A 26305-nucleotide genomic window follows, 5' to 3' on the forward strand; every position below is an offset into this window, starting at 1 on the left:
AACACAGCACTCTTTCCTTCTGAACATCGACTTTTCAGAGCAACACAATCTAATTCTCACCAAGTCCTGCTGAGTCTTACTTCCTAAATTTCTTAAATTCATCCCACCACTCCCCACATGCTATCATCACCTTAATTCAGGCCCCTACAGCTGTTTAATATGTGGATTAAATCCACATAATAATTCTGTGAGGTAGATATTACTATTACTATTGTTACTATTTTAAAGATGAGAAAACTGGGACAGATACATTAACTTGCTCGAGGTCATTTTTTGCTTTATCTGCTGTTAACTGCCACTTAACTTCAGGTACTTCATGTTTCCAGTCTTGGCCTCCTCACACTCATTTTTCTTCAGTTGCCAGAGTGATCTTTTTTTTTTTTTTTTTTTAAATTAATTAATTAATTTATTTATGGCTGTGTTGGGTCTTCGTTTCTGTGCGAGGGCTTTCTCTAGTTGCGGCAAGCGGGGGCCACTCTTCATTGCGGTGCGCGGGCCTCTCACTATCGCGGCCTCTCCTGTTTCGGAGCACAGGCTCCAGAGGCGCAGGCTCAGTAGTTGTGGCACACGGGCTTAGTTGCTCCGCGGCATGTGGGATCTTCCCAGACCAGGGCTCGAACCCGTGTCCCCTGCATTGGCAGGCAGATTCTCAACCACTGCGCCACCAGGGAAGCCCCCAGAGTGATCTTTTTATGCATGACTTCAAGTGTCATGCTATCCGTCATGACATCTTGGGCAGTATACTTTATTGTTGCAGCCAAATTTTAGCACATTTTTCAAAGAAATCTTACATACATTTTATGAATATAAGATCAGACTTTATTTTATTAAAGCCTGTTCATCTTGTTTTCATATTCTATTTTACATGTTAGCTGTTAAATTAGATGAAATTTTAAAATGTTATACATTTGTTAGAGCCAGCTGTGTCAGAAAGCAAAATAAGTACACAGAATATGATTATTAAGTCTGCCTTTACGAATCCTCTTCAAACTTCGATATTTGTTTAAAATAAAGCAATTGTCTTTAATAAGTTTATAATATTTTATAGTTTGGGGAGTAATTTTATGTATATTTTGTATAATATCATAAATTATACTTGTATTTATATTATGGTAGAGCAAGTTTTTGTGAGTGTTGTGTTTACTTGGATGATCTTAGAAAGTAAAGAATTGTCTAAGTGTCCTATTTATTTAATTTTTCTTTTTGGTAACTTAAATTTTGGTTTGTACCATTTTATTGCCATGGTACGTTCTGTACTTATGATAGTTTATGTTATTAGTGTACTTTTCTTGGAGACTCAGTTAACCTCTATTGAACAATCTTTATTGTGCTAAAGGCCTGTAGGTTTATTTCTCTTACACTAAAGTGACTCAGATTATTGTCCTTTTGTTGTTGTGTGTGCTTTTGGGTAGCTTTTCTGCCTTTCATCATGCTGTTATTTCTTGGACCTTCCTGTATTAAACTCTTGCTGTGGCATAGCATAGTCGTCAAGAGGGCTCACTTAGGAGTCATACTGAAGTTACTTAAGTGTTCTGTGCCTCAGTTTTCTCATCTGTAAAATGAAAGTAAAAATAGCTTATTTAATCTTACTGAAATACGAATAGTACAGTGCCTGGCAAGTAAATGCTTAATAATTGCTTAAAGGAAATACAGTCTAGTAATTTTTTTCTACGAAGTCATGCTTCCTTTTTTAGCAGAAATAGCATAATTTAATGAAACAAGTTTATTATACTGTATTGATCTCAGGATCTTTTCATTCAACAGATTTTTACTAAGAATTTGCTATGTGTCAGACACACACATACACTCTTAGACATTTACACATTCATACGCATATGCTTATATTTAGGCTCAATGGCTTTGCTGAGCTTTGACTTTGCAGTTCCTTTCACTTTGCTTTTTGATATGCTTTCCCTTGTTACTTGACATCTTGCTGCTGTTGCCTGTGACTCTGCCCCCACCAGATTTGTTAAGGACTGTAACAGCAAGTATACTCTGAGAGAAGGTCAAGGTAACTGTTTTTGAATCAAGTACATAAGATGTAATGCATGGACTTTGTGACCTCTTGGCAGTTCACTGGTTGCCTTTTTCTTAAACTTCTCATTTTTTCAGCTATATTTTGAGCAATTGATATTACTAGACAGTTCTCACATAATGTGGTGCTGTTAGTGAGTCTGTGTTATTTTCAGATGTTGCTTAACCTGAAGTTTTCAATTTTTAAATTTCAAGATGGAGATGTTCGTGAGTTAGAGCGAACAAAACAGTATGTAAATGAAGCTTTTCAAGCAGGGGCTATGACATGCTTAATTTGTATTGCTTCAGTGAAGAGAAACCAAGCAGTAAGTTTTTCTCCTTATCTAAATTAATGTTATCTCCCCCAAATATCTTATTTTGCATTTATAATTTGTAACCATTTATTATTCTTTTTGCTTATTTTTGTTTAAGAATACTTCATTTGAGAATTCTCTTTATGAATTGATACTCAATTTTTGGGAATCTTTAATTAAAAGAAAATTAGCTCTAAATGAGCAATCAATATTTTTAGCACTATTAAAATAAATGAAGCAAATATTTTCTGTTTCAATGCATATGTCAATTTGATAAAGCATTTTTAGTATCGGTACTTTAGAGATTCCCATAAATACTAAAATATTAAGTAAACTGTATTTCATTACTTTCAGCAGGTTTAAAAAAACAGATATGCTCCCTGCCTTCAAGGAAGTAAAACCTAGCAATGACAATTACAGTTTATTAGTGAGCTTCTCTTGTGTTGAAGACACTGTGGAAAGTGGCTAGGGTTAATGGGGAGAGATGGATTCAGAGATAACTCATGTACGTAGAGACACTATGGCCTAATGGTGAAGTTATGTATATATACATTTAAAGGGCATTAATAAAGCAATTAAGGGGATGTGATGACTGAATATGATAGACTCACCATTTAGACCTCAGCTTAATCCACTGCTAGTATAGCAGCATTGCCTAGAGAAAGAAAGACAGGTCAGATGTGAAATGGATTGGTCGTGTAGAGTGAATCAGAAATTTAAAATATATTGGGTAGGATAGCGTAGCAGACGCAGGTGCCTTTGGTGCCCTGAGTCACATCTGGTTGTCTTACTCTGATTTCAGCTGCAGTGGAGGAATAGTCTCTCTGCATGCGGATGCAGTTTCACTGTAAACACTTGCTATGTGTGTGAATTTTTTTTTTCCAACCTCAGTGCTTTCTCCTTGGGAACTGACTCAGCCAGGAAATGGGTGTAGTGCAGAGCAGAGTTAATGCCCGTTGGGGCAGTGTTCCACCATAGGGAGCTGGGGAATGAGTGCCCTAACCTCCTGTTTGTTAGTGGTTGGGGCTGGGGTTGTCCTAGGCATGTTTTACGTGGTTTTTCAGAGCATCCCTAGCAGGACTGAACTTTGGCCCTTAGCGATAGTCAGCTCAACAATATACAGTTTATTGGCATTTCCTCTTCCCTATCTTGGCCTTTTACTTCTGCATCCCAGTTCTTTTCTTAGGCACTGCTTTGGGGGGGAACTCAAACTAAGAAGTTGGCTCTTTTTCAGTGCTCCTGCCGGCTTATGCAATATATTCCATGTCTGATTTTATTAAACAGCTGCAAAATATTATGACAAAAAGTGAACTGATTTTTGTCAGTTATAGCAAAGTATTGGCTGGGTAAAAAAATTAATTACTGTTATTCCTTAAGCTGTTAAATTTTGTATATGTGTGTTTGTGGGGGTGTGTGTGTGTGTATACACACTGAAGTTTTTTGCTCACCTAATTTTTAGAATTTAGCATTAAGTGCTAGACTAATAGGTTTTATATAACTGTAGGGCAACATAGAGATTGTATGTACATATTTGTGTTTAAGAATTTTTTTATAATTGGAAAAACCTAAATGTCCAACAACCTGAACTTGGTTAAATTATGGTAAACAAATCAACATGATATCTACTGTACAGCTATAAATATCATATTGTATGAACCTACTTGATAAGGGTAAATGCTTATACTGTGTTAAAAGAAAAGGCTATAAAGTTATATATCAGTACAGTATGACCTCATTTTTTAAAAGTATGAAATATATACAAAAAAATTGGAGACTTTGCAGAATGTTAGCAGTAGTTGTTTCTAGCTGAATGAATCTGCATGATTAATACTATTTTTCTTTAAAGTGTTCTACATGTACCTTAGTTTTTATAAAGAACATTTCTTCTGTTATGCTGGAAGGAAAGTTTTTTTCTTTAATCCTTAGGTAGCTCTTGAAATAGTTTAGTGTGGTGCTTATTTTAAAGTATTGTGGAATTATCAAAGAAAAATCATTGCATACTTGTTAATTTCTGATACCTTTGTCTTAGGTTTGGAGTTGTTCAGGATGTTTCTGTATATTTCACATGCCCTGTATCCAGAAGTGGGCTAAAGATAGCCAGTTTCTGGTATCTTCTCCTTTGACGGATGATGATTTTGGAAAGAGAGATTATCCCTGGCCTTGGTAACTTTTTCTAATTTAGTTGGAATGTTTAGTTGTAAAATAAATGAAAATTGTAGCTCCTCAGTTGCTTTATTGGCAGTTTCAGTATCCATGCTTGGCCTTCAATTAGTCATTTGGTTTGTGAAGATATGAGACCTGCTAATGGCTCCCCCCACCACCTCAGTTTATATAACTACTAGTTCCTTTTGCTAACTAATAAATAATTCAGACTCTATTTTTCCCCTGCAAAACAACTCCTTAGTAATCCTTTTTAAAGAACTTTCATTTCTTTAGAACTAGAATCCATCAAAATTCTGGTACTTCTCTCAGGAGCTCCTTTTAGTATGTATTGGTATCACGTTGTACAAGACTGTCCTCTAACATTTTGATCAATGGCTTCCGATTTTATCCTCAAAATCTCTCAAAACTGCAGGTGTATATTATCCAATCTTATTAAATTTTCTATATTTATTATGTTAGTTTGGCTTCTAGGACTAAAACTGCTTTATTTTAATCTTGATAGGTAAAAATCTGCTTTAGCAGAGAATGTGAAACAGTATTTCAACTTTTCTTTGACTTAGGTACATTTGAAATATATATATATTTTGTATTAGATGTTGAGAAATATGAAATTCTTTGTTTATTTTCAAACACTTTTCCCCGTAATTCTAGATTTTAAGTTATGTTTCTTGCTGCTGTATTACCTACCTATAACCGAGTTCTCTCTTCTTCTTGCTATTGCTAATATATTTTGCTTATTTGTAGACCACCCAACCAAACTTTTAAAACATTGAACTTTATAAAATTGGAATGAATATCTCAAGAATAAAGTTCAGGTTGTTAGTAGGAAGCTAATGTTGCTTTCTTTTGTAGCTGTATTTTAGATATGTGTTGTTTAATGTGGTAGCAACTAGCCACACATGGTTATTTAAATTCTTAAAAATCATGAAATAGAAAATTGTTTCTTCCTCAGTTGTACGCGTTAGCCACATTTCAAGTGCTCACTAGCCATGTGTGGCTAATGGCCACTGTGTTAGACATGACAGGTATAGAACACTTCCATCGTCTCAGGAAATCATTGGACAGAGCTCTTCTAGATGGTTGAAATTGATTTTAGTAAAATCTTGTTTCTTACTAATATAAAGATGGAGCAGAGGTTACATTAACATAAAACTGATTGTGTATACTCTATTATTAAGTATATTTATATTTCTGCCTCATGTCACTTTTATAAATGAAATTAACTTCAGTAATTTCATTCTTTGTAGTCCAAAATGTAGGTTTGAATACAAACGATCTGACACACCTAGTAGGTACTATTGCTATTGTGGCAAAGTGGAAGATCCACCTTTAGATCCGTGGCTTGTGCCTCATTCTTGCGGCCAAGTATGTGAGAGAGATTTTAAACCTCCTTGTGGCCATAAGTGTTTACTCCTCTGCCATCCAGGTGAGTTATATATTATATTTCTAATTGTGGGTGGTTATTTCTTCTTATGTTGAAGTAAAAACAAATTGTGAGAGTTGAACTCAGAACTTAAGTTTACATAAGAAAATATTGGAAGGGATTGCCTTTTAAAGTATCAGTATGGAAAGCTTTAGAAATTACTGATAGGTGTAGGAACTGAAAATTTTTACTTTTGACTTCTAATTTTTTTTTTTTTGTCCCTTTCATTGGATTCTAGGTCCATGCCCTCCTTGTCCTAAGATGGTTACAACTACTTGTTATTGTAAGAAAGCAAAACCTATCCCTCGTCGGTGCAGTGCTAAGGAATGGTCCTGTCACCTGCCATGTGGACGGAAATTGCTTTGTGGACAGCATAAATGTGAAAATCCTTGTCATGCAGGTAAAAGGTCATACCTGTTAGGTGTTCCGGCCTTAAGCAGAAGTCAAAGCAGTCTCTGTTGCTTTTATAATGTTCCATGCTAATTTATCATTTTGATTTTAGGAAGTTGCCCACCCTGTCCAAGAGTTAGTAGGCAAAAGTGTGTCTGTGGCAAACAAGTAGCTGAAAGAAGCTGTGCAAGTCCACTGTGGCACTGTGATCAAGTAAGTGTATATGCATTTTGAGGAGTGGGTGTTAAAGTATGCAGAAGCATAAACAATTAGAAATGCAAGTTAGGTTTAGTTGGATAAAAGGAGAGGAAGAATAGCAACTCAGATGAATTATATTCATGTTTTAGGAAACTTTTTCAGTTTAATATCATTTTAATTACCAGGGGAAATTTTTTTTCAAATTAACAGCTATTTGTTGAATTTTGGATTTAGTACATATGTACTCTTTCCTCTTTTCCCTCTTCTTGAGTTAATCCAGTTGAGGAAGTAGTATTGATTCTGTAGATTGTCTTAGAATTGGCATGGTTTTAGTACCATTTGGAAATCTTTGGTGGATGACCATGTGAAACTGCATGTTCTTTTTCCTTTATTATATTTTAAAAATTTACTCCCTGGCGCATGAGAAATGTGTGTGTGTATGCTTATGCATATATACATATGATACCTATGTAAGATATAAAGCATAATAATTTGAGGAATCTAAAGAAGTTGCTTGTTTGTGACTGAGAAATGATTATGTCATGTACAAAGTCTTCTGTTAACTTTTACGTCGTTAGTGCTTATTGCATTTTATTTTAGGTATGTGGGAAAACACTGCCATGTGGTAATCATACATGTGAGCAAGTTTGCCATGTAGGTGCTTGTGGAGAATGTCCTCGATCTGGGAAAAGGTTCTGTCCGTGTCAGAAGTCAAGTAAGACTTTTTTAAAAACCTTTAATGGGATTATAATTATTTATCATGCTAATTAGAGTACTTTCCTAATTAAATTAGATTTCTCTGGGAGCTCATAATGTAGTTTCAATAATAATACAAATTTGATATTAGATTTCTGTACATTTGGATGAGAGGACAATATAACATAGTGGATTAAGAACTCAGATTTTGGGCCCAAACTTCCTGAGCCTCTGAAATGGGGGGCTTGTCAATCTCAGACCAACCGCTTTTCAGTCCATCAAAGCACATTGAAGGTGTACCTTTGGTTTCCATCTGTACCCCCTCCCAATTCCCCAGTTCTTTCAACCAGTGAGGAAAAGTCATTTGGGCAGTAAATGTCAATCAACTGCTCTGCATGCTGATAAACAAACAAACAAACAAACAGACAAAAAAACCCACAAAAAAACTGTGAAGTAGAGTGAAAATAATAGGCTGTTTTTCGAGATTCATTATCTTCGATTATCCAAGGGTCACCATTCTGAATAGTGTGCGGACACATGTAAATCTGTTTAAATAAGATTATGATGAATGTAAGTGTTCCAAGATGTGTTCCTTTTAGTTCCTCTCCCCTTCTCCCTTTCTTTTTTTCCTTCCATGAATAAATCTCTGCTAAAATTTGAAAAAAAAAAAAAAACAATGACTAGGCGTATGTGGGTTCAAATCCCACCTTCATGAACTGCAGTTTTCTCAAGTTAAATGGGGACAATAATAGTACCTTCTTTATAAGATAATTGTGAGAATTAAATGATAAAATGCACGTAAAGTATTTATTATAGTGGCCGGCACATAAAGGAAACCTGATAATTATAAGCTATTGTTATTGTTGTGTATTAGATTATAGGTGAATTTAGTTTGGGCTACTGTGAGATAAAGGCATAGAAGGGTTACAGTTCGAGTTCACTTTCTTGACTCAGCACCAATACCAGCACACATATTTATAAGATTATTGCAAACACTTGTTATAATATGTTTATGTTAAAGGTCAGTTTCATAGTTTTTCAGTCTAGATCTTTTTTTTTTTCTCCATCCTATGAGGTTGTTTAGAGCAAATTTTTTTTATCGTTCTATATATTGTAGAATTCTTCATAGTGGTTTACATGGGCTTACTCATTTCTTTAGAAAAGTATTTCTGAAGTAGTTAGCTCATAAAAATATGCTTCTTGAGAATGGTAACTTGTCATGTATCGAATTCTGTTTAAAAAACATAAACTTTACAAATATAGGGGTTATTTTCTTTAAAGTTAACTTTCCAATAAATATGTAGATGCAAAAGTTCATAGTCTGAAAGACCTGTCATTCTCTAGGAATCCAAAAGTACATGGCACATTATTAGTACTTTATAATAATGTATGTTATTTTTAATATTGATTTTTTTTTTTGTCTGCTTCTAGAGTTTTCTTTGCCTTGTACAGAAGATGTACCAACTTGTGGAGACAGTTGTGACAAAGTACTTGAATGTGGAATCCACAGATGTTCACAGCGTTGTCACCGAGGTCCTTGCGAAACATGTAGACAAGTTAGTCATGTCCTGTAATGATTACTTTTAACAGCTATCTGTCATAATATGTCAAGTGGGATTGTTTTGTAATTGTTTTCCGAAACATCTGTGTCATGATCTAATATTTATGATGAAGCAGGAGAGTATGCCAGCAATTAAATCTGAAATTACCTTTTTTTTGTTTTGCTTGGTAAAAGTTTGAATGTTGTCATTTTTATAGACTAGTGTGGGGTTGTTTATTCTCAGAAGATATTCAAAACAATGATGAATTAGGCCTAGGGATGATAGGGAAAAAAATGCCTAGATGTCATTCTGGTTTTGACATACTACTAGATAATCCAGTTTTTTTGTTTTACTGAAACTAGATGTGTAGATGTTATGGTGTAACTAGATATAAGGGATTTTAACATGTGATGTTGTTTTACTATTTAATATCAAATTTTTACTAAATTTAATAATGGAAATTCTGTGAAGTCTTTTTGGAACAAACAAATGTCTTAGGAAATTCTCCTTTATTTTTTTAAAAGTGTTTCTTACAAAACACTCTTAAACTTTTCTCTTTCATTTTTTAGTAATTATAGAGATTGCAGTGTGAAAAAAATCATGTCAACAAAAGTCAATTTTAATAGCATTTATTTGATTCTTCCAGGAAGTGGAGAAGCATTGTCGTTGTGGAAAGCATACAAAACGAATGCCGTGTCATAAACCATATCTTTGTGAAACTAAGTGTGTTAAGATGCGGGACTGTCAGAAGCATCAGTGTAGGAGAAAGGTAATAAGCTTGGAAAACTGATTTTAAAATTCTCTTGGATTTTTCCTCTTTGGGACCATGATAAGTGCCATCTTGACTTGTTCCTCAAATACTTAGGCATATTCTTTGCTTTCCACATGAAATATTAATAACTATTCTACATTATTGTTTGTATTAGTGGGAAATCTTACCAAGGTTTTTAAATAACAAGGGTCTCTTTATGTCCTATGCATAATTCCTTCTACTTGGTTCTTCGGCTGTTTCTGTTCCCTGACTTTATTTATTTATTTATTTTAAAAATAAATTTATTTATTTATTTATTTATTGGCTGCATTGGGTCTTTGTTGCTGCGCGCGGGCTCTCTCTAGTTGCGGCGACCGGGGGCTACTCTTTGTCGCGGTGTGTGGGCTTCTCATTGTGGTGGCTTCTCACTGTTGCAGAGCACAGGCTCTAGGCACACGGGCTGCAGTAGTTGTGGCACGCAGGCTCAGTAGTTGTGGCTCGTGGGCTCTAGAACGCAGGCTCAGTAGTTGTGGCACACGGGCTTAGTTGCTCCGCAGCATGTGGGATCTTCCCAGACCAGGGCTTGAACCTGTGTCGCCTGCATTGGCAGGTGGATTCTTAACCACTGCACCACCAGGGAAGTCCCTGTTCCCTGACTTTAAAACATCATAGCAGTGTTAGTGGTAGTTTGTTTGGCATGGTAGAGGCTTAACTTCTGCTGTTCAGATCTTATTTATAGAATCTTGGTTCAGTATAAGGTCAACTGGAGAATTTTATTGAGTCTGTAGATTTGAAGTTTTTTTGAGTCCCTTTTATTACTATGAATTATCCCTCTATCTCTGGTAAGATACCTTGTTCTTAAGTCTATTAAATATAGTGATTTCAACTTTGTTTTGCTTAGTGTTCATACAGTATATATTTTCCATTCTTTTACTTTCAACTTATTCAAATCTTTATATTTGAAGTGGATTTGTTATAGACAGCAATTAGATAATTGTTTTATTTAGATAATTATTTTGTTTTAAATCTTTATCGTTTAATTTGGGTGTAGATCATTTACATTTATTGTGATCTTTAATAAAATGGTTGGATTTAAGTCTGTCATTTTGCTATTTATTTTCTATTTTTTCATCTGTTCTTTGTTTCTTTTCCCTCTTTTGTGTCTTCTGTTTGAGTGTTGTCTTTCAATAATTCCATTTTACCTCCTTTATTCTATTCTTACACATTTTATACCCATGTATTTTATAAACCTCAAATATGTTGTTTTTATTTTTGCTTTAAACAGGTATCTTTTAAAGAGTGTGAAAAAGTAAATAGTCTTTTATATTTATCATCAAACTCATGATTTTTGGTGCTTTTCATCCTTTTATATAGATTCAGCTTTCTATCTGATTTCATTTTCTTTTGTCTGAAGGACTTCCTTTAACATTTCTTGTAGTGCTCGTCATGAATTCTTTCAACTTTTGTAAACTGTCTTTAGCCTTTGTTTGTGAAAAATATTTTTACTGTAGAATTTTAGTTTGACAATTTTTTTCCCATTCTTTAAACATGTTGCTCCACTGTCTCTGTTATCTTTGTTCCTCTGTATGTAATGTATCTTTTTTCTTTGGCTATTTTTGAAGATTTTTCTCTTTATCATTAGTTTTCAGTAATTTATTTGTGATGTTCCTTTGTATAGCTTTCTTCATGTTTCTTTAGTACAATTTTTGTTGAGCTTCTTGTATGTCTTTATAGTTTTCATCATATTTGTGAAATTTTCAATCTTTATTTCTTCAAGTATTTCCCCCACCCATTGCCTTCTGAGACTTCAGTGATAGGTATGTCATGCTGCTTGAAGTCCCATAGGTCACTGATGCTCCAGTTATTATTTAGTCCTTTTAATTTTCATATTTAATGTTAGCTTATATTGTTTGTCTTCAAGTTCTCTAATTTTCTTCTGCATTGTCTAATCCCCTGTGTTCCTTCATCTCAGACAGTATTTTTTCATCTCTGAGACTTGGAGTTGTGACTTTTTCTATACCTTCCATGTCTGTCCTTTTCATGCTCATGCTCTCTTCTATCTTCTTGAATATAAGTGAATAGGAGGTACTTCAAATACCTATTTTAATGTCCTTGTCTACTAATTCTGTCATCTGTCATTTCTGGGTCTATTTTTGTTGATTGAGTTTTCTTTTCCTTTTGGGTTATTCTTTACTGCTAGGTGACTTTTGATTGGTTTCCAGACATTATAAACTTTATGCTTTGTGCTACCACTTCTCCACAAATTCTAACCACACTTGCCTCTCTGAACTATGAATTTTGTCTCCTCAACTTGGTGAGACCACTGGACTCTGCTTGTGATCTTTCTCCTTGTGTCCAGGTCTAAGCTTGTGCTATCATAGAACTCACCTTGTTTGTTTCTGTTCTCATAGGGGTTTCTGTCCTGTGCTGCCTAATTGTCTAATGTCTAAAAACTGCTGTTTCAAATATTTTGTCTGATTTTCTAGTTGTTTAAGGCAGGAGAGTAAATCTGGTCATTATTACTCATCATGGTGAGAAACAAACATCTAAAGGCAGGAGATTAAATCTGGTCATTGTTACTCATCATGGTGAGAAACAAACATCTAAAGGCTTATTCACCTTGTGGACCACATAACCTTCTTTTTTCCCACTGCCACTGGGAAAGTGATAGGCGCATAGTATTACTTGGTAAATATTTGCTTAATTGAATGAACTATTTTAACTTTTAATTGCTTTTCAATAATGTGTATTTTGCTTTGAGCTATTTTTATATACTGAAACTTGTTCTTAAGTAGGTTACAAACCCAAGTTTCTTTAAGACAATTGTAGTCTGTATTTCCTTTCCAAAGTTTGTCAAGGAGTTAGAATGGCAAGATGGAACTTTAAGTAGTTGCCTTGTGTTCATGAATGAAAATTGGGACAGGTCATAGACAGCTATATTTCTCACAGATTGGAAATCAGGGAGTAACAAAACAGCACTAGAAGCAATTAGCCTATCTCTGCTTCTTTCCTTTAGTTAGTCTCTGATTCTTTGGTTTGAAAATAACTGCCAAACTGATGTATATATTGAATGGGTTTTATTGTAATTAAATTTTTAAAATAGCCAGATTATTTGCCTGAATTGACTATACGGTTTGACCAGATCCATTCCTGTGGTTAATGTTGTCAATTTCTATGTAGATAAGTAGAAGAGAAACTATCTTATGGAACTATTTTAAGTCATAGAATAATTAACTAAAGGGCAAGAAAATTTAGCTTGAATTCACTAAATTAGGTCATTGTCTATTTAAACTTATAAGTTCTTAGTACAACGTGTTCTACAGAAGAATGTTGATATTCTTGAATACTTTTATTCTTATAGTGAAAAGAACTATCTTTTGATTTCCCTAAGTTCTGTAAATAACTAGTAATGACATTCATATTACGTACGGTTTCCAAATTACCTGTTCTTTATGTATTGCTTTCCCTTCAGTGTTGCCCTGGAAACTGTCCACCTTGTGATCAAAACTGTGGACGGACTTTAGGATGTAGAAACCATAAGTGTCCATCTGTCTGCCATAGAGGTAAAATTTAACAACAGCTGTAATTTAATGTTCATATTTACATAGTGCTTTCTCGTTGATAGAGAGCTTTCACATTTATTATCTTACTCTTAGCAATCTTGAGAAGTTAGAGCAGTTGCCACTATCTTTATTTTATGGATGAGGAAATTTAAGCTGAAGAGGATCCAGTGATTTACTTAGGGAAATATCTAGTAAGGCATTATAGCCAAGATTTGAACCCACACCTTTTGAATATAAACTTCTGTTCTTTCTATAATACCATGTTGTTTCCTTACTTCTACCCAACCTTCCCCACATAGTTTTTAAGTTAATTAATAGGTTTTTCAGTACTATTTTGAATTTTAGACATTGATATGAAATTAAGTCTAGTAAAGGATTAGATATATTCTGTCCAGTGGTTCTTGAAATTTTTGGTCTCAAGGACCTTTTACACTCTTTTTGGACCCAAAGACCTTTAGTTAATGTGGATTTTATCTATTGATATTTATTGTATTTGAAGTTAAATTAAAATATAATAATATTTATTATTTTATTGAAAAATAGTACCATAGTACCCATTACATCTTAATACAGTAACTTTTTTGTGAAAAGTAGCTACTTTCTAAAAAAAAATTTAGTGAGAAGAATGATACTGTTTTACATTTTTGCAAATGTCTTTAATGTCTAGCTTAATAGAAGATAGCTGGATTCACATATCTGCTTCTGCATTCAATCTGTTGTGATAATCCCTTGTCATATAGCTTCTGGAAAATTCTAATCTATGTATATAAGTTCTTGAAGACCACCTGAAAGGGTCTCAGGGGTGCCTAAGCTATTAGAGATTGAAAACTGAGTTAACTTTACTCATTTGGAGTATGTTGGTATGAAATGGAATCTACTGAAAGATAGTATAAGGCAGTGGAAAGAGCATGGGTTTAAATTAAGAGGTCCTGAGTCAAAAGTGAACTTAGTATTGGGTTGGCCAAAAAGTTTGTTTGGGTGTTTCCATATCTATGGAAAAACCTGAACGAATTTGGCCAACCCAATAACAGCTTTATGACCTGGGACAAACTACTGTTTTTTGTTGCCTTCCTTTGGGATTAGGTGGATACTAGATATCTCCCTTAATGTCTTAATCCTTTCAGGAATCTTGGAAGGTATTAGTGTTGTTTTGTATAAGGAGGAAGCAGGCAAAGAGACTGTTGGCCCAAGGTCATAGAACTAGTTGCAGGGTCAGGATGTGAACCCAAACTTTAATAATATTTCCATTATGCCATATTGCCTCCCCATTAGGAAAAATGGCAGATATGTTAACCCCATACGCATTTCCCTGTGGATGTTCTCTGATTTGTTAGTGTCTTTATTTTTATTTATTTATTTTTTTAACATCTTTATTGGAGTATAATTGCTTTACAATGGTGTGTTTGTTTCTGCTGTATAACAAAGTGAATCAGCCATACATATACATATATTCCCATTTCTCCTCCCTCTTGCGTCTCCCTCCCACCCTCCCTATCCCACCCCTGTAGGTGGACACAAAGCACCGAGCTGATCTCCCTGTGCCAGGCAGCTGCTTCCCACTAGCTGTCTAATTTACATTTGGTAGTGTATATATGTCCATGCCACTCTCTCACTTCGTCTGAGCTTCCCCTTCCCCTTCCCCATGTCCTCAAGTCCATTCTCTATGTCTGCGTCTTTATTCCTGTCCTGCCCCTAGGTTCTTTAGAACCATTTTTTTTTAGATTCCATATATATGTGTTAGCATACGGTATTTGTTTTTCTCTTTCTGACTTACTTCACTCTGTATGACAGTCTCTAGGTCCATCCACCTCACTGCAAATAGCTCAACTTTGCTTCTTTTTATGGCTGAATAATATTCCATTGTGTATATGTGCCACATCTTCTTTATCCATTCATCTGTTGATGGATACTTAGGTTGCTTCCATGTCCTGGCTCTTGTAAATAGTGCTGCAATGAACACTGTGGTACATGACTCTTTGAATTATGGTTTTCTCAGGGTATATGCCCAGTAGTGGGATTGCTGTGTCGTATGGTAGTTCTATTTTTAGTTTTTTAAGGAACCTCCATACTGTTCTCCACAGTGGCTGTATCAATTTACATTCCCATCCACAGTTCCCACCCAAGAGGGTTCCCTTTTCTCCACACCCTCTCCAGCATTTATTGTTTGTAGATTTTTTCATGATGGCCGTTCTGACTGGTGTGAGGTGATACCTCATTGTAGTTTTGATTTGCATTTCTCTAATGATTAGTGATGTTGAGCATCCTTTCGTGTGTTTGTTGGCAATCTGTATATCTTCTTTGGAGAAATGTCTATTTAGGCCATATGTGCCAGACCCACAGCCAGCATCGTTCTCAATGGTGAAAAACTGAAACCATGTCCACTAAGATCAGGAGCAAAACAAGGTTGCCCACTCTCACCACTATTATTCAACATAGTTTTGGAAGTTTTAGCCACAGCAATAAGAGAAGAAAAAGAAATAAAATGAATCCAAATCAGAAAAGAAGAAGTAAAACTGTCACTCTTTGCAGATGACATGATACTATACATAGAGAATCCTAAAGATGCTACCAGAAAACTACCAGAGCTAATCAATGAATTTGGTAAAGTAGCAGGATACAAAATTAATGCACAGAAATCTCTTGCATTCCTATAGACTAATGATGAAAAATCTGAAAGGGAAATTAAGGAAACACTCCCATTTACTGTTGCAAGAAAAAAGAATAAAATACCTAGGACTAAACCTACCTAAGGAGACAAAAGACCTGTATGCAGAAAACCGTAAGACACTGATGAAAGAAACTAATGATATAAATGGAGAGATATACCATGTTCTTGGATTGGAAGAATCAACATTGTGAAAATGACTATACTACCCAAAGCAATCTACAGATTCAGTGCAATCCCTATCAAACTACCAATGGCATTTTTCACAGAACTACAACAAAAAATTTCACAGTTTTTATGGCAACACAAAAGACCCCAAATAGCCAAAGCAATCTTGAGAAAGAAAAACGGAGCTGGAGGAATCAGGCTCCCTGACTTCAGACTATATTACAAAGCTACAGTAATCAAGACAGTATGGTACTGGAACAAAAACAGAAATATAGATTAATGGAACAGGATAGAAAGCCCAGGGATAAACCCACGCACATATGGTCACCTTATTTTTGATCAAGGAAGCAAGAATATACAATGGAGAAAAGACAGCCCCTTCAATAAGTGGTTCTGGGAAAACTGGACAGCTACGTGTAAAAGAATGAAATTAGAACACTCCCTAACACCATACACAAAAATTAACTCAAAATGGATTAAAGACTTAAATGTAAGGCCAGACACTATAAAACTCTTAGAGGAAAACATAGGCAGAACACTATGACATAAATCACAGCAAGATCCTTTTTGACCCACCTCCTAGAGAAATAGAAATAAACCAAAAGTAAACAGGACCTAATGAAACTTAAAAGCTTTTGCACAGCAAAGGAAACCATAAACAAGACGAAAAGACAACCCTCAGAATGGGAGAAAATACTTGCAAACGAAGCAACTGAGAAAGGATTAATCTCCAAAATATACAAGCAGCTCATGCAGCTCAATATCAAAAAAACAAACAACCCAATCCAAAAATGTCAGTGTCTTTAAACTGTAAAGTTTAGAACTAGCTTTTTGGTTCTCATGTAAAAGGATTTTATTTCCTTTCGTAGTCATATCACTGACCCATTAAATTTGAATTTCATTAACATTCTAAAGTTAGTCATTAATTCAGTCAATAAGTATTTTTGAGTGTCTACTAAGTACCAGGCACCGGAATTACGAGTGAACAATTTTGACAAAGTACCTGCTTTTATGGAGCTTATTTTTTTATTCTTCCTCAATTAGAATACAAGTAAATAATCAAATTAATATAGAATATCAGATAGTGACAAGTATAGAAAGAAAATTAGAGTAAAATTAAAATTGTGATAGTTGGGATGGTATCTACTGTTTTATATAGTGTGGTCAGAGTAGGACTCTGAAAGGATGACATGTGTGGGGAATCCTGAGAGAAGTAGGCATCAAGCCCTGGGGAAATGGGGATGGGGTAGTTTGATTACAGAGGCCTTGAGACAGGAACATTTGAAGGAGGACTGAAGTGGTTGCTCAGGGGGACACATGTTAGGAGATGAGGTCAGAGAGATGGTGGGATAAATGATTGCTGGGGAAAGGAGAATATGTATAGGGCCTTGGAGGCCACTGTTAAAACATAGCCTTCACTTTAAGTTGAAAACCTGACGTTGTATGACCATTAAAGAAATTGGATCAGTAGTTTAGAATTTTCTCACCAAGAAAACACCAGGCCTAGTTGATTTTTACACATGATTTTTAACAAATGAGCATTTAAGGTATGTACACGTTTAATCTCTTTGTGAACTATTTGATAGTGTATGTAAAAAAGGAATGTGTTCCAGTTCATTATATCATCTTTCAAAGAAAGTAAGAGACAATTACAGGCCAATCTAACTCATGAACATGTTTGTAAAATATTAAAGTTTTTGCCACTCAAATACAGCTATCTGGTACTACAGTATTAGCTATCCAAAACCTTAATCTATCATAACCAACCAAGTTGGGTTTATTGCAGTAGTGTATGGTTGGTTTAAGATTAGTAAATCTAATAACATGTTTCCATCACGTTAACAGATTAAGGGAGAAATTAGATAATTTTAGTAAATGTCTGAAAAACAGTTGATAAAATTCAGCATCCATATATGATGAAAACTTAACTAGAAATGGAAGAGAGCATCCTTAACCTGATATAGAGTATCTGCAAAAAGGGTAGAGAAAACATCATACTTAGTGGAGAAATGTTGAAAGCATATCCCCCTCTTGTATTATCTTGAAGCAAATCCCATAAATACTTCAATATGCATCTCTGAAAGATGGATTCTTAACCTGAAAATAGTTAATCTGTTTCTTAATATCAGCAAGTATCTGGTGTTCACATATCTTGTTGTCTCATAAATGCCTTCATTTTTTACTTCAGTTTGTATGACTCAGAAACCTTAATAAGATTGACATTGCAGTTGGTTGATGTCTCTGAAGTCTATGAATCTGTAATTTCCCTCTTTTTCTATAATTTTCCATCTTTTTATATATTTTCCTTTGTCACTTGTTTAAGAAACTAGGTTGCTTTATTTAGTTTCACAGAGTCTGGATTTTGCAGATTGCCTCTCCGTGGTATTATTTGACATTTTCCTCTGTATTGTCTATAAACTGTTAGTGGAACTAGAGGTTTGATCAGATCCAGGTTCAATTATTATTAATTATTTTTTGGCAGAATGTTTATTTTTTTAAAAAAAAACTTATTAGCCCCTAAAAAAAGTTTACCTTAATGGAAAGTGTATGAAGATACCTTTGTGCAGCTCTTACCATTTGTTTAATACTCAGTTACATAAGATACATAGAATCATTATTTTATGTCATTTTCTATTATTCTAGATACCTTCATAATCAAAGTTGTACTGTAACTCATAGGGAGAGGGTGCTATCTGCATGTTTGCGCTGTGAATATATGAAAGCTTGACTTGACTTATAGTTCTTTTGAGCTTAAGGCCTTCTATGGTTATGGTTCTAGAATTACTGGACTTTTGACCCACTAGTCACTGTATTTATACTCTGTATGCTCCTTTTTCATTTAAAAAATATTATCACTGAAGTTACTTGAATTTAATGTCATGTTGTACAGGTGTCTGTAATGAGTTCATTAGGAAAACAACCCCTTATTGTTCTCAAGATTTAATTTTAAAAAAGGTAAAGTGATGCTGTAGTTTAGGGTGGCAAAAAGGTTATGTTTGATAAGTTTCTCTTTGATTGCTGAAGGTGAATGAAAATTATCATTGTTAAGTATGGAAATTAATATAATGTGCTGAGTAAGAACTGACATAAATGTCACTATTAATTTTTTTAAAAATGTGACATCAAATTTTCTTTTGGAAAGATCAAAATAATGTTTGATCATGTGAGTCAGGATAACTTGGCTTGCATTACCATCAAGATAATACTTTACTGGATTATACTTATCAAAACACTGAAGTATAAATTTGGTAATTTGTATAATACACATGTGTTTTTTCCCTGTGGTGCTTTTTACTTTATTTCTTTTTCTGTGGTCATTATTTGAATCAAAATTCTTAACCTCTTTTTGTTTTAGGGAACTGTTTAGAACTAATAGAGGCTTTAACCAGACTATTTTTCATCATTAATCTGTTTTTTATCAGGTTAATTGCTATTCAGTATTTTGCTTGGTCCTGACACCTAGGCAGCAATTTCTTGAGATACTTAACTTCCTAGTTGAAGACTCTTTATTCCTTTCTTATTATTTCATTTCTAATGGGATAGCCTATTCGGAAAACTAGAGTGGGAAGAAAGCCCTTAGGATGGTGTCAAAGCCTTGGGGAGAACTTTATAGCCTGTCTAGAAAGATTTCTTTTCAATTGGTCTTTGTGTATTTCTACCCATAACAAAAGAAGGTAAAAAGCTGAAACCCTAAAAATGTTTCCTTTTGAAATGTTTAGAAGAGAAGTATTTGGAATTATAGCCTAAAATGAGATTTTAGAGTCTTTTGCAAAGCACGAGTAATGGAAAATTGACTGTACTTGTTAATAACCTTATGAGAGAAGTCACTCTTATTGGAGAATTTATCTAAAAGTAATGTACTTGAATAGATGTATGTATGAAACTAAGCCAAAAAGATTATTGCTAACATTAGATTTTCCAAAGACTTAGCTCCATTTTGCTGGTGTAGTTTTGAATGAGTAATGTGTTAAATTTGTTATTTAGAACAGAACTTTTAGCAAATTTTAAAGAAAATTCTAAAACTTTTTATTGAAGTACTGGTGTAGATATAGAAAAGTATACAAATTGCAGGTGTACAGCTTGATGACTTTTTATAAACTGAACATAACCATATAACCAGAACTCAGATTATTAAACAGATCATTACCAGCATTTCCCAAACTTTTTGTGTCCTTTGTAATCATCATCCTGATTTTGAACAGCATAGATTAGTTTTTCCTGTTTATTTTATATAAATGGAATCATATACTGTATATTCTTGGTGTCTGATTTTGTTTGCTCAATGTTATATGTGTGAGGTTCATTCATTTATTCTCATCCTAGAGTATCCCATTGTGTGAATATACTAAACTTATTGATTCTACTAGTGATGGGAATTTGGGTAGTTAAGGAAATTTCTCTTTAAGTTTCAGACTTTTTTTTCAGGCAGCTGTTATCCCTGCCCAGAAACTGTAGATGTGAAGTGCAATTGTGGTAATACAAAGGTGACAGTACCCTGTGGCCGAGAACGTACCACAAGACCCCCCAAGTGCAAAGAGCAGTGCAGGTTAGTACAAAGCTCTGTACAGACTTACATCTCGTGTCTTACAGATTTAAATTCATACAGATTTTTAATTTTGTTAGTACTTTCAATTTTGCTTTAATGTTCTAAAATATTAATATTCACAGTATGCCCATTCTGTATGGAATCAGAAGATACATAAATAGATAATTGCACTTTAGATATAATTGTTCAGTGATCAAAAGTAATTTTAAAAATTGTACTTTATGATTTAGTCGACCACCAACTTGCCATCATACAAGTCAAGAAAAACATCGCTGTCACTTTGGCTCTTGTCCTCCATGTCATCAAGCTTGCCGAAAGGTTTTGGAGAAATGTGGTCACTTGTGTCCTGTTCCATGTCATGATCAAGCATTAATAAAGCAAACTGGCAGGGTAAGGGAACAGTACTATTAAGACATAATGCATTGCTGTGGGTCATATTTTCTTAATTTTACTTAGTCATTTCAGCAAACAATGATTAAGTACTTATTGGGTATTAAACACTGTGATAGGAGCTGGGGTATAAGGTAAATAATACTTGGTTTTTGTCTTAAGAAATACACAATACAGAAAAGGAGAAAAACCAATAAACAAATGTTTGCAAGTACAGTGTGATAGTCATGTTATAATCATCATACAGATGAGTTTGTCAGTCTTCTTTCATATATTGTGGTTTAGGGTTATAAATATCTCCTGGTTTCCTCAAAGATTCATTCACATATTCAGTGAATATTTATTGAATTCTTACTATGTGTTAAGCATTCTTCTAGGTGCTGGGGAGACAACAGTGAACAAAATAATGGAGATTAAATTCTATTGGTGGAATATGGATTTTACAATTCTGTGTTTTATTCTTTTGGAGTGAAGGAGTCTATACTGCCTTTGTTCTGTCATTTAAAAACTGGAATCTGGCTCAATTTTTAATATAAACGTGTTAGAGGGGAACAGTCTGATAGAATTTAAGGATGGAATAAAATATTTCAATAAGCACAATTTGTTGAGTACTTGAAAAAATTTCAACCGGCTTGAGCAGAGGATTCGTGGAACTGTTTTCTTAGATCCTTAAATCGGCTATATGAATTAACCCCTCTGACTTAAAAATTGTTATTTATTTTACTTGTAGCACCAGCCTTCAGGCCCTTGGGAACAGCCTTCTGAACCAGCATTTATTCAGACTGCATTGCCTTGTCCTCCATGTCAAGTGCCTATTCCTATGTAAGTATTAGAATTTTAGCTTTTAAAAAAAATCTTTTGACATAGTTCAAAGTGTATCTTGAGAAACTTCTCCCCTTTTTCTTTCTTCAGTTCATCATTATTTCAGGCCTAGCCTATAAAGTAGTCTCTCTTTCTGTTTCATTCTTTTCCAAATACATTTTGCATACTGCTTAAAACCCTCCTCTAGATATCTTTTTTGAGTCATTTTCCCCAGCTAGAGTTTGATGGGTCAGTATAGCTACTCCTACTCTCTTTTGGTTACTGTTTGCATGGATAAATGGACAAATTCTTAGAAACACACAAACTACTGAAACTGAATGAAGAAGAAGTAGAAAATCTGAATATACCTAGTAAAAAGACTGAATTAGTAACCAAAAACTTACCACAAAGAAAACCTCAGGACCAGTGACTTCACTGGTGAATTCTACCAAACATTTAAAGAATTAACACCAGTGCTTCACTAAGCAGGGACATTTCCTGACTCATTCAGTGAGGCTACTATTTCCCTGATAATAAACCAGAAAAAGACATCACAGGAAAACTGCAGACCAATATCCCTTTTGAATATAGATGCAAAAATTCTTAACCAGTTACTAGCAAACTGAATCTGGCAACATGTAAAAAGATTTATACATCATGACCAAGTGGGGTATATCCCAGAAATATGAACTTGAATCAACATCAATCATTCATTCATCAATCATTGATTCAAATAAGTCACTGTTAATACTTTATCAGTAGAATAAAGGACAGTTGATAGATGCAGAAAAACATTTGACAAAATCTGACATGCTTTCTTGAACACTCAACAATCTTGGGATAAAAGAGAACTTCTTCAACCTGATGAAGAGCATCTATGAAAACCCACAGTTAACATCACACCTTTATACTCCAATAAAGATGTTAAAAAAAAAAAATCACACTTAATGGTGAAAGATTTTAAAGCTTTCCCCCTTAAGATCAGGAATAAGACTAGGATGTCTATTCTGCCACTTCTATTCAATACTATATTAGAGGTGCTAGCTAGAGCAATTAGACTAGAAAATGAAGAAGTAAAACTATTTGTATTTTCAGACGACATGATCATGTATATAGAAAATCCTAAGGAATCTTCACAAAAGTTATTAGAGATATTAAATAAATTCAGTAAGTTTATAGGAAACACGATGAATATACAAAAGTCAATTTTATTTCTATACACTGACAGTGAACAATCTGAAAATTGAATTAAGGAAACAGTTCCATTTGCAGTAACATTAAGAAGAACAAACGTTTTGTTTATTTAACAAATTTAATAAAAGAAATCCAAGATTTGTACACTGAGAACTATAAAACATTGTTGTAAGAAATTAAAGAAGACCAAAGACTGTAGTACTGGCATTCAGATAGACATAAAGATCAAGAGAATAGAACTGACAGTCCAGAAATAAATCCATACATTTATGGTCAATTAATTTTTGACAAGAGTGTCAGAATAATTAAATGGGGGAAGGAATGCTTTTCTCAACAAATGGTATTGGGACAACTGGATATTCACATGGAAAAAAATGAACTCAGACCCCTACCTCACAACATATATAAATAGTAACTCAAAATTGATCAGAGGCCTAAAAGTAAGAACTAAAACTATTAAACTCTTAGAAGAAAACAGGTGTAAATCTTTGTGTCCTTGGATTAGGCATTGGTTTATTAGATATGACACCTAAAGCATAAGCAACAAGAGAAAAGATAAATAAATTGGACTTTATGAAAATTGTCAGAGGACATTATCAAGAAATTGTGCTTTAAGGACACTATCAAAAAAATTGAAAAGACAACCCACAGAATGGGAGAAAATGTTTGTAAATCATATATCTTTTTTTTAATATTACTTATTAATTAGTAATATTATTTACTTAGTCTATACCTATGTAAATCATATATCTTTTATATTATCCAGAATATATAAAGAATTCTTAGACTGAGAGACCAAAAGACAAATAATCCAATTTAAAAATGGTCAAAGGCTTAGAACAGATATTTCTCCAGAGAAGATCTACAAATGGCTAGTAAACACGTGAAAAGATGCTCAATATCATTAATTAGAAAAATGTAAATCAAAACCACCAAGAGATACCATTTTACATCCACTAGGAAGGCTAAAATAAAAAAGACATATGATGTGTTGGTGAAGATATGGAGAAGTTGGAACCATTATACATTGCTGTTGGGAATGTAAGTGGTGTAGCTACTTTGGAAAACAGTTTGGTAGTTTCTCAGGAGACTAAACATAGAGTTACTATATGACCCAGCAATTTTACTCTTAGGACTATACCCAAGAGAACTGAAAATATAGATTCATAAAAACTTGTACATGAATGTCCATAGCAACATTATTATTAATAGCCCAAAAAGTGAAAACAATTTTTTATCAACTGATGAATGGATAAACAAAATGTGGTATAGCCATACAATGGTATATTATTCAGCTATAAAAATCCATGAATTACCGACACATTTACATATTACGTGGATGAACCTTGAAAACAGTATTCTAAATGAAAGAAGCCAGACACAAAAGGCCGCATGCTGTTTGACTCTATTTATATGAAATGTCCAGAGTAGGCAAATCCACAGAGACAGAAGGTAGAGTAGTGGTTGCAGGGGCTGGGGATAGGAGACCATGGGGAGTGACTGCTAATAGTTTCAGGGTTTCTCTTTGGGTTATGAAAATATTCTAGAATTAAGTAGTGGCGATGGTTACACAACCTTGTGAATATACTAAACTCCTCTGAATTGTACTCTTTAAAAGTATACATTTTATGGTATGTGAATTTCATCTCAGTTTTTAAAAGGAGAAAAACATGTAGGAAGATCCTTCTAATTCTGATATGATTTTTCAGTGACATGTCTAACAAAATTATTATTGTAAAGGATATATTAAAAAATATTACTTGTCATATGAACTCTCCAGTTAATATAATTTCTTATTAGAGGACAGTGTTCCTGTTTTCTTGCCCTCTTGTTTTAAAAATAACATTATGTTTAATAATAATTTGGCCATGTGATAAAAGAATTCTGAACATGTGCATATAACACATATAATATGTGCTGTATCATTTAGGGTGCCTTTTGTTTCAAGTAACAAAAACCCTAAAGAAAACGTGACATTGTAACATTTATGCCTTGCACAGTTAGACTGGAGGTAGAACTGCTGCTTCATGGTTGGTTAGTCTGGTTGATTCAGTGATTTATGGTCAAGGGCCCAGATTCTGTCTTTACATTTTATCCTCAGTGTGTCCTCTTTGCTCTCAGGCTACTTGCCCTTCTGATAAACTTCCCATCCAGTTAGTGAAGTTTCCAAAGGGAGAAATGGACACTGTTTAAGCCTTCAGTCATCATTTTCTTCTTTATTTAAGGACTGAGGAAACCTTTCCCAGAAGCCCCATAGTAAAACTCTTTTCACATTTCACTGGCCAGAATAGGATCACAAGACAATTTCTAAACCAGTCCCTTGAAAGGGAAATGAAATATTTGTTTTGTTTCTTTAAATAGACTGGTTTTTTTAGGTGATTTTTTAGGTTTGCAGGAAAATTTCACAGAAAATACAAGAAGTTCCCATATGGTCCTGCCACACACACACAGTTTCCCTTAATATCTTACATTAGTGTGGAATTGTACTCTTTAAAGTATAAACTTTATGGTATGTGAATTTTATCTCAGTTTAAAAACCAAAAACATATGTATAAAGATCCTTCTAACTCTGATATAATGATTTTTCAGTGGCATGTATAACAAAATTGTTATTATGAAGTATATGTTGAAAAATATTATTTGTCACATAAACTGTCCAGGTAATATAATTTCTTTCTTAGAGTAGAATTTTTTACAGTTGAGGAACTGATATTGATACATTATTGTTAACTAAAGTCTATAGTTTACCTTGGTAAAGGTTTACTTTTTCGGTTGTACGGTCCATGAGTTTTGATAAATGCATAATCTCATGTATCCACCATTACAGTACCATACAGAACAGTTTCACTGCCCTAACAACGTCCTGTTCATCCCTCACCTCCCCAGCCCTCAAGCCTCTAGAAACTGTTGGTCTTTTTACTCTCTCTATAGTTCTGCCTTTTTCAAAATGTCCTATAGTTGGAATCCCACAGTATATAGGCTTTTTAGCATATTGCACTTGATAATATGCATTTAGGTTTCCTCCATGTCTTTTTACAGCTTGATAGCTCATTTCTTTTTATTGCTGAGTAATATTCTATTGTATGTATATACCACAGTTTGCTTATTCATTCACCTATTGAAGGACATTTTGGTTGTTTCCAAGTTTTAGCAATTATGAAGAAAGCTGCTATGAACGTTCATGTTCACAGAACATGTGTCCATGTTATTGTGTGGACATATGTTTTCAACTCATTTGGGTAAATATTTAGGAGTGCTATTTCTGGATCATGTGGTAAGTCTATGTTTACCTATATAAGACACTGCCAGACTAACACAGTGGCTGTACCATTTTGCATTCTCACCAGCAATGAATGAGAGTTCCTGTTTCTCTACATCTTTGCCAGCAAATGCTCTTGTCAGTGTTTTAGATTTTAGCCATTCTAATAGGTGTGTAGTGGTATCTCGTTTTAATTGGCAGTTCTGTAATGGCATATGATGTTGAGCATC

General features: G+C 34.1%; 1 protein-coding gene across 4 annotated transcripts in view; it reads left to right on the forward strand.

The window, feature by feature from the left end:
- The window catches only part of NFXL1 (nuclear transcription factor, X-box binding like 1), a 53179-nt gene that overhangs the window by 5205 nt on the left and 21669 nt on the right, over nucleotides 1-26305 (forward strand). For all 4 annotated transcript variants that reach the window (XM_068542229.1, XM_068542228.1, XM_068542230.1 and 1 more), the window contains exons 4-15: nucleotides 2230-2339; nucleotides 4357-4490; nucleotides 5738-5916; nucleotides 6152-6313; nucleotides 6416-6516; nucleotides 7102-7216; nucleotides 8629-8753; nucleotides 9385-9507; nucleotides 12962-13052; nucleotides 20311-20431; nucleotides 20662-20821; nucleotides 21552-21643. In XM_068542229.1, the coding sequence (XP_068398330.1) occupies nucleotides 2230-2339; nucleotides 4357-4490; nucleotides 5738-5916; nucleotides 6152-6313; nucleotides 6416-6516; nucleotides 7102-7216; nucleotides 8629-8753; nucleotides 9385-9507; nucleotides 12962-13052; nucleotides 20311-20431; nucleotides 20662-20821; nucleotides 21552-21643 (1513 nt within the window). The remainder of the gene's footprint in view (nucleotides 1-2229; nucleotides 2340-4356; nucleotides 4491-5737; nucleotides 5917-6151; nucleotides 6314-6415; nucleotides 6517-7101; nucleotides 7217-8628; nucleotides 8754-9384; nucleotides 9508-12961; nucleotides 13053-20310; nucleotides 20432-20661; nucleotides 20822-21551; nucleotides 21644-26305) is intronic.

Source organism: Eschrichtius robustus, chromosome 4 (genome assembly GCF_028021215.1).
Source record: "Eschrichtius robustus isolate mEscRob2 chromosome 4, mEscRob2.pri, whole genome shotgun sequence".
Taxonomy (NCBI): Eukaryota; Metazoa; Chordata; class Mammalia; order Artiodactyla; family Eschrichtiidae; genus Eschrichtius; species Eschrichtius robustus.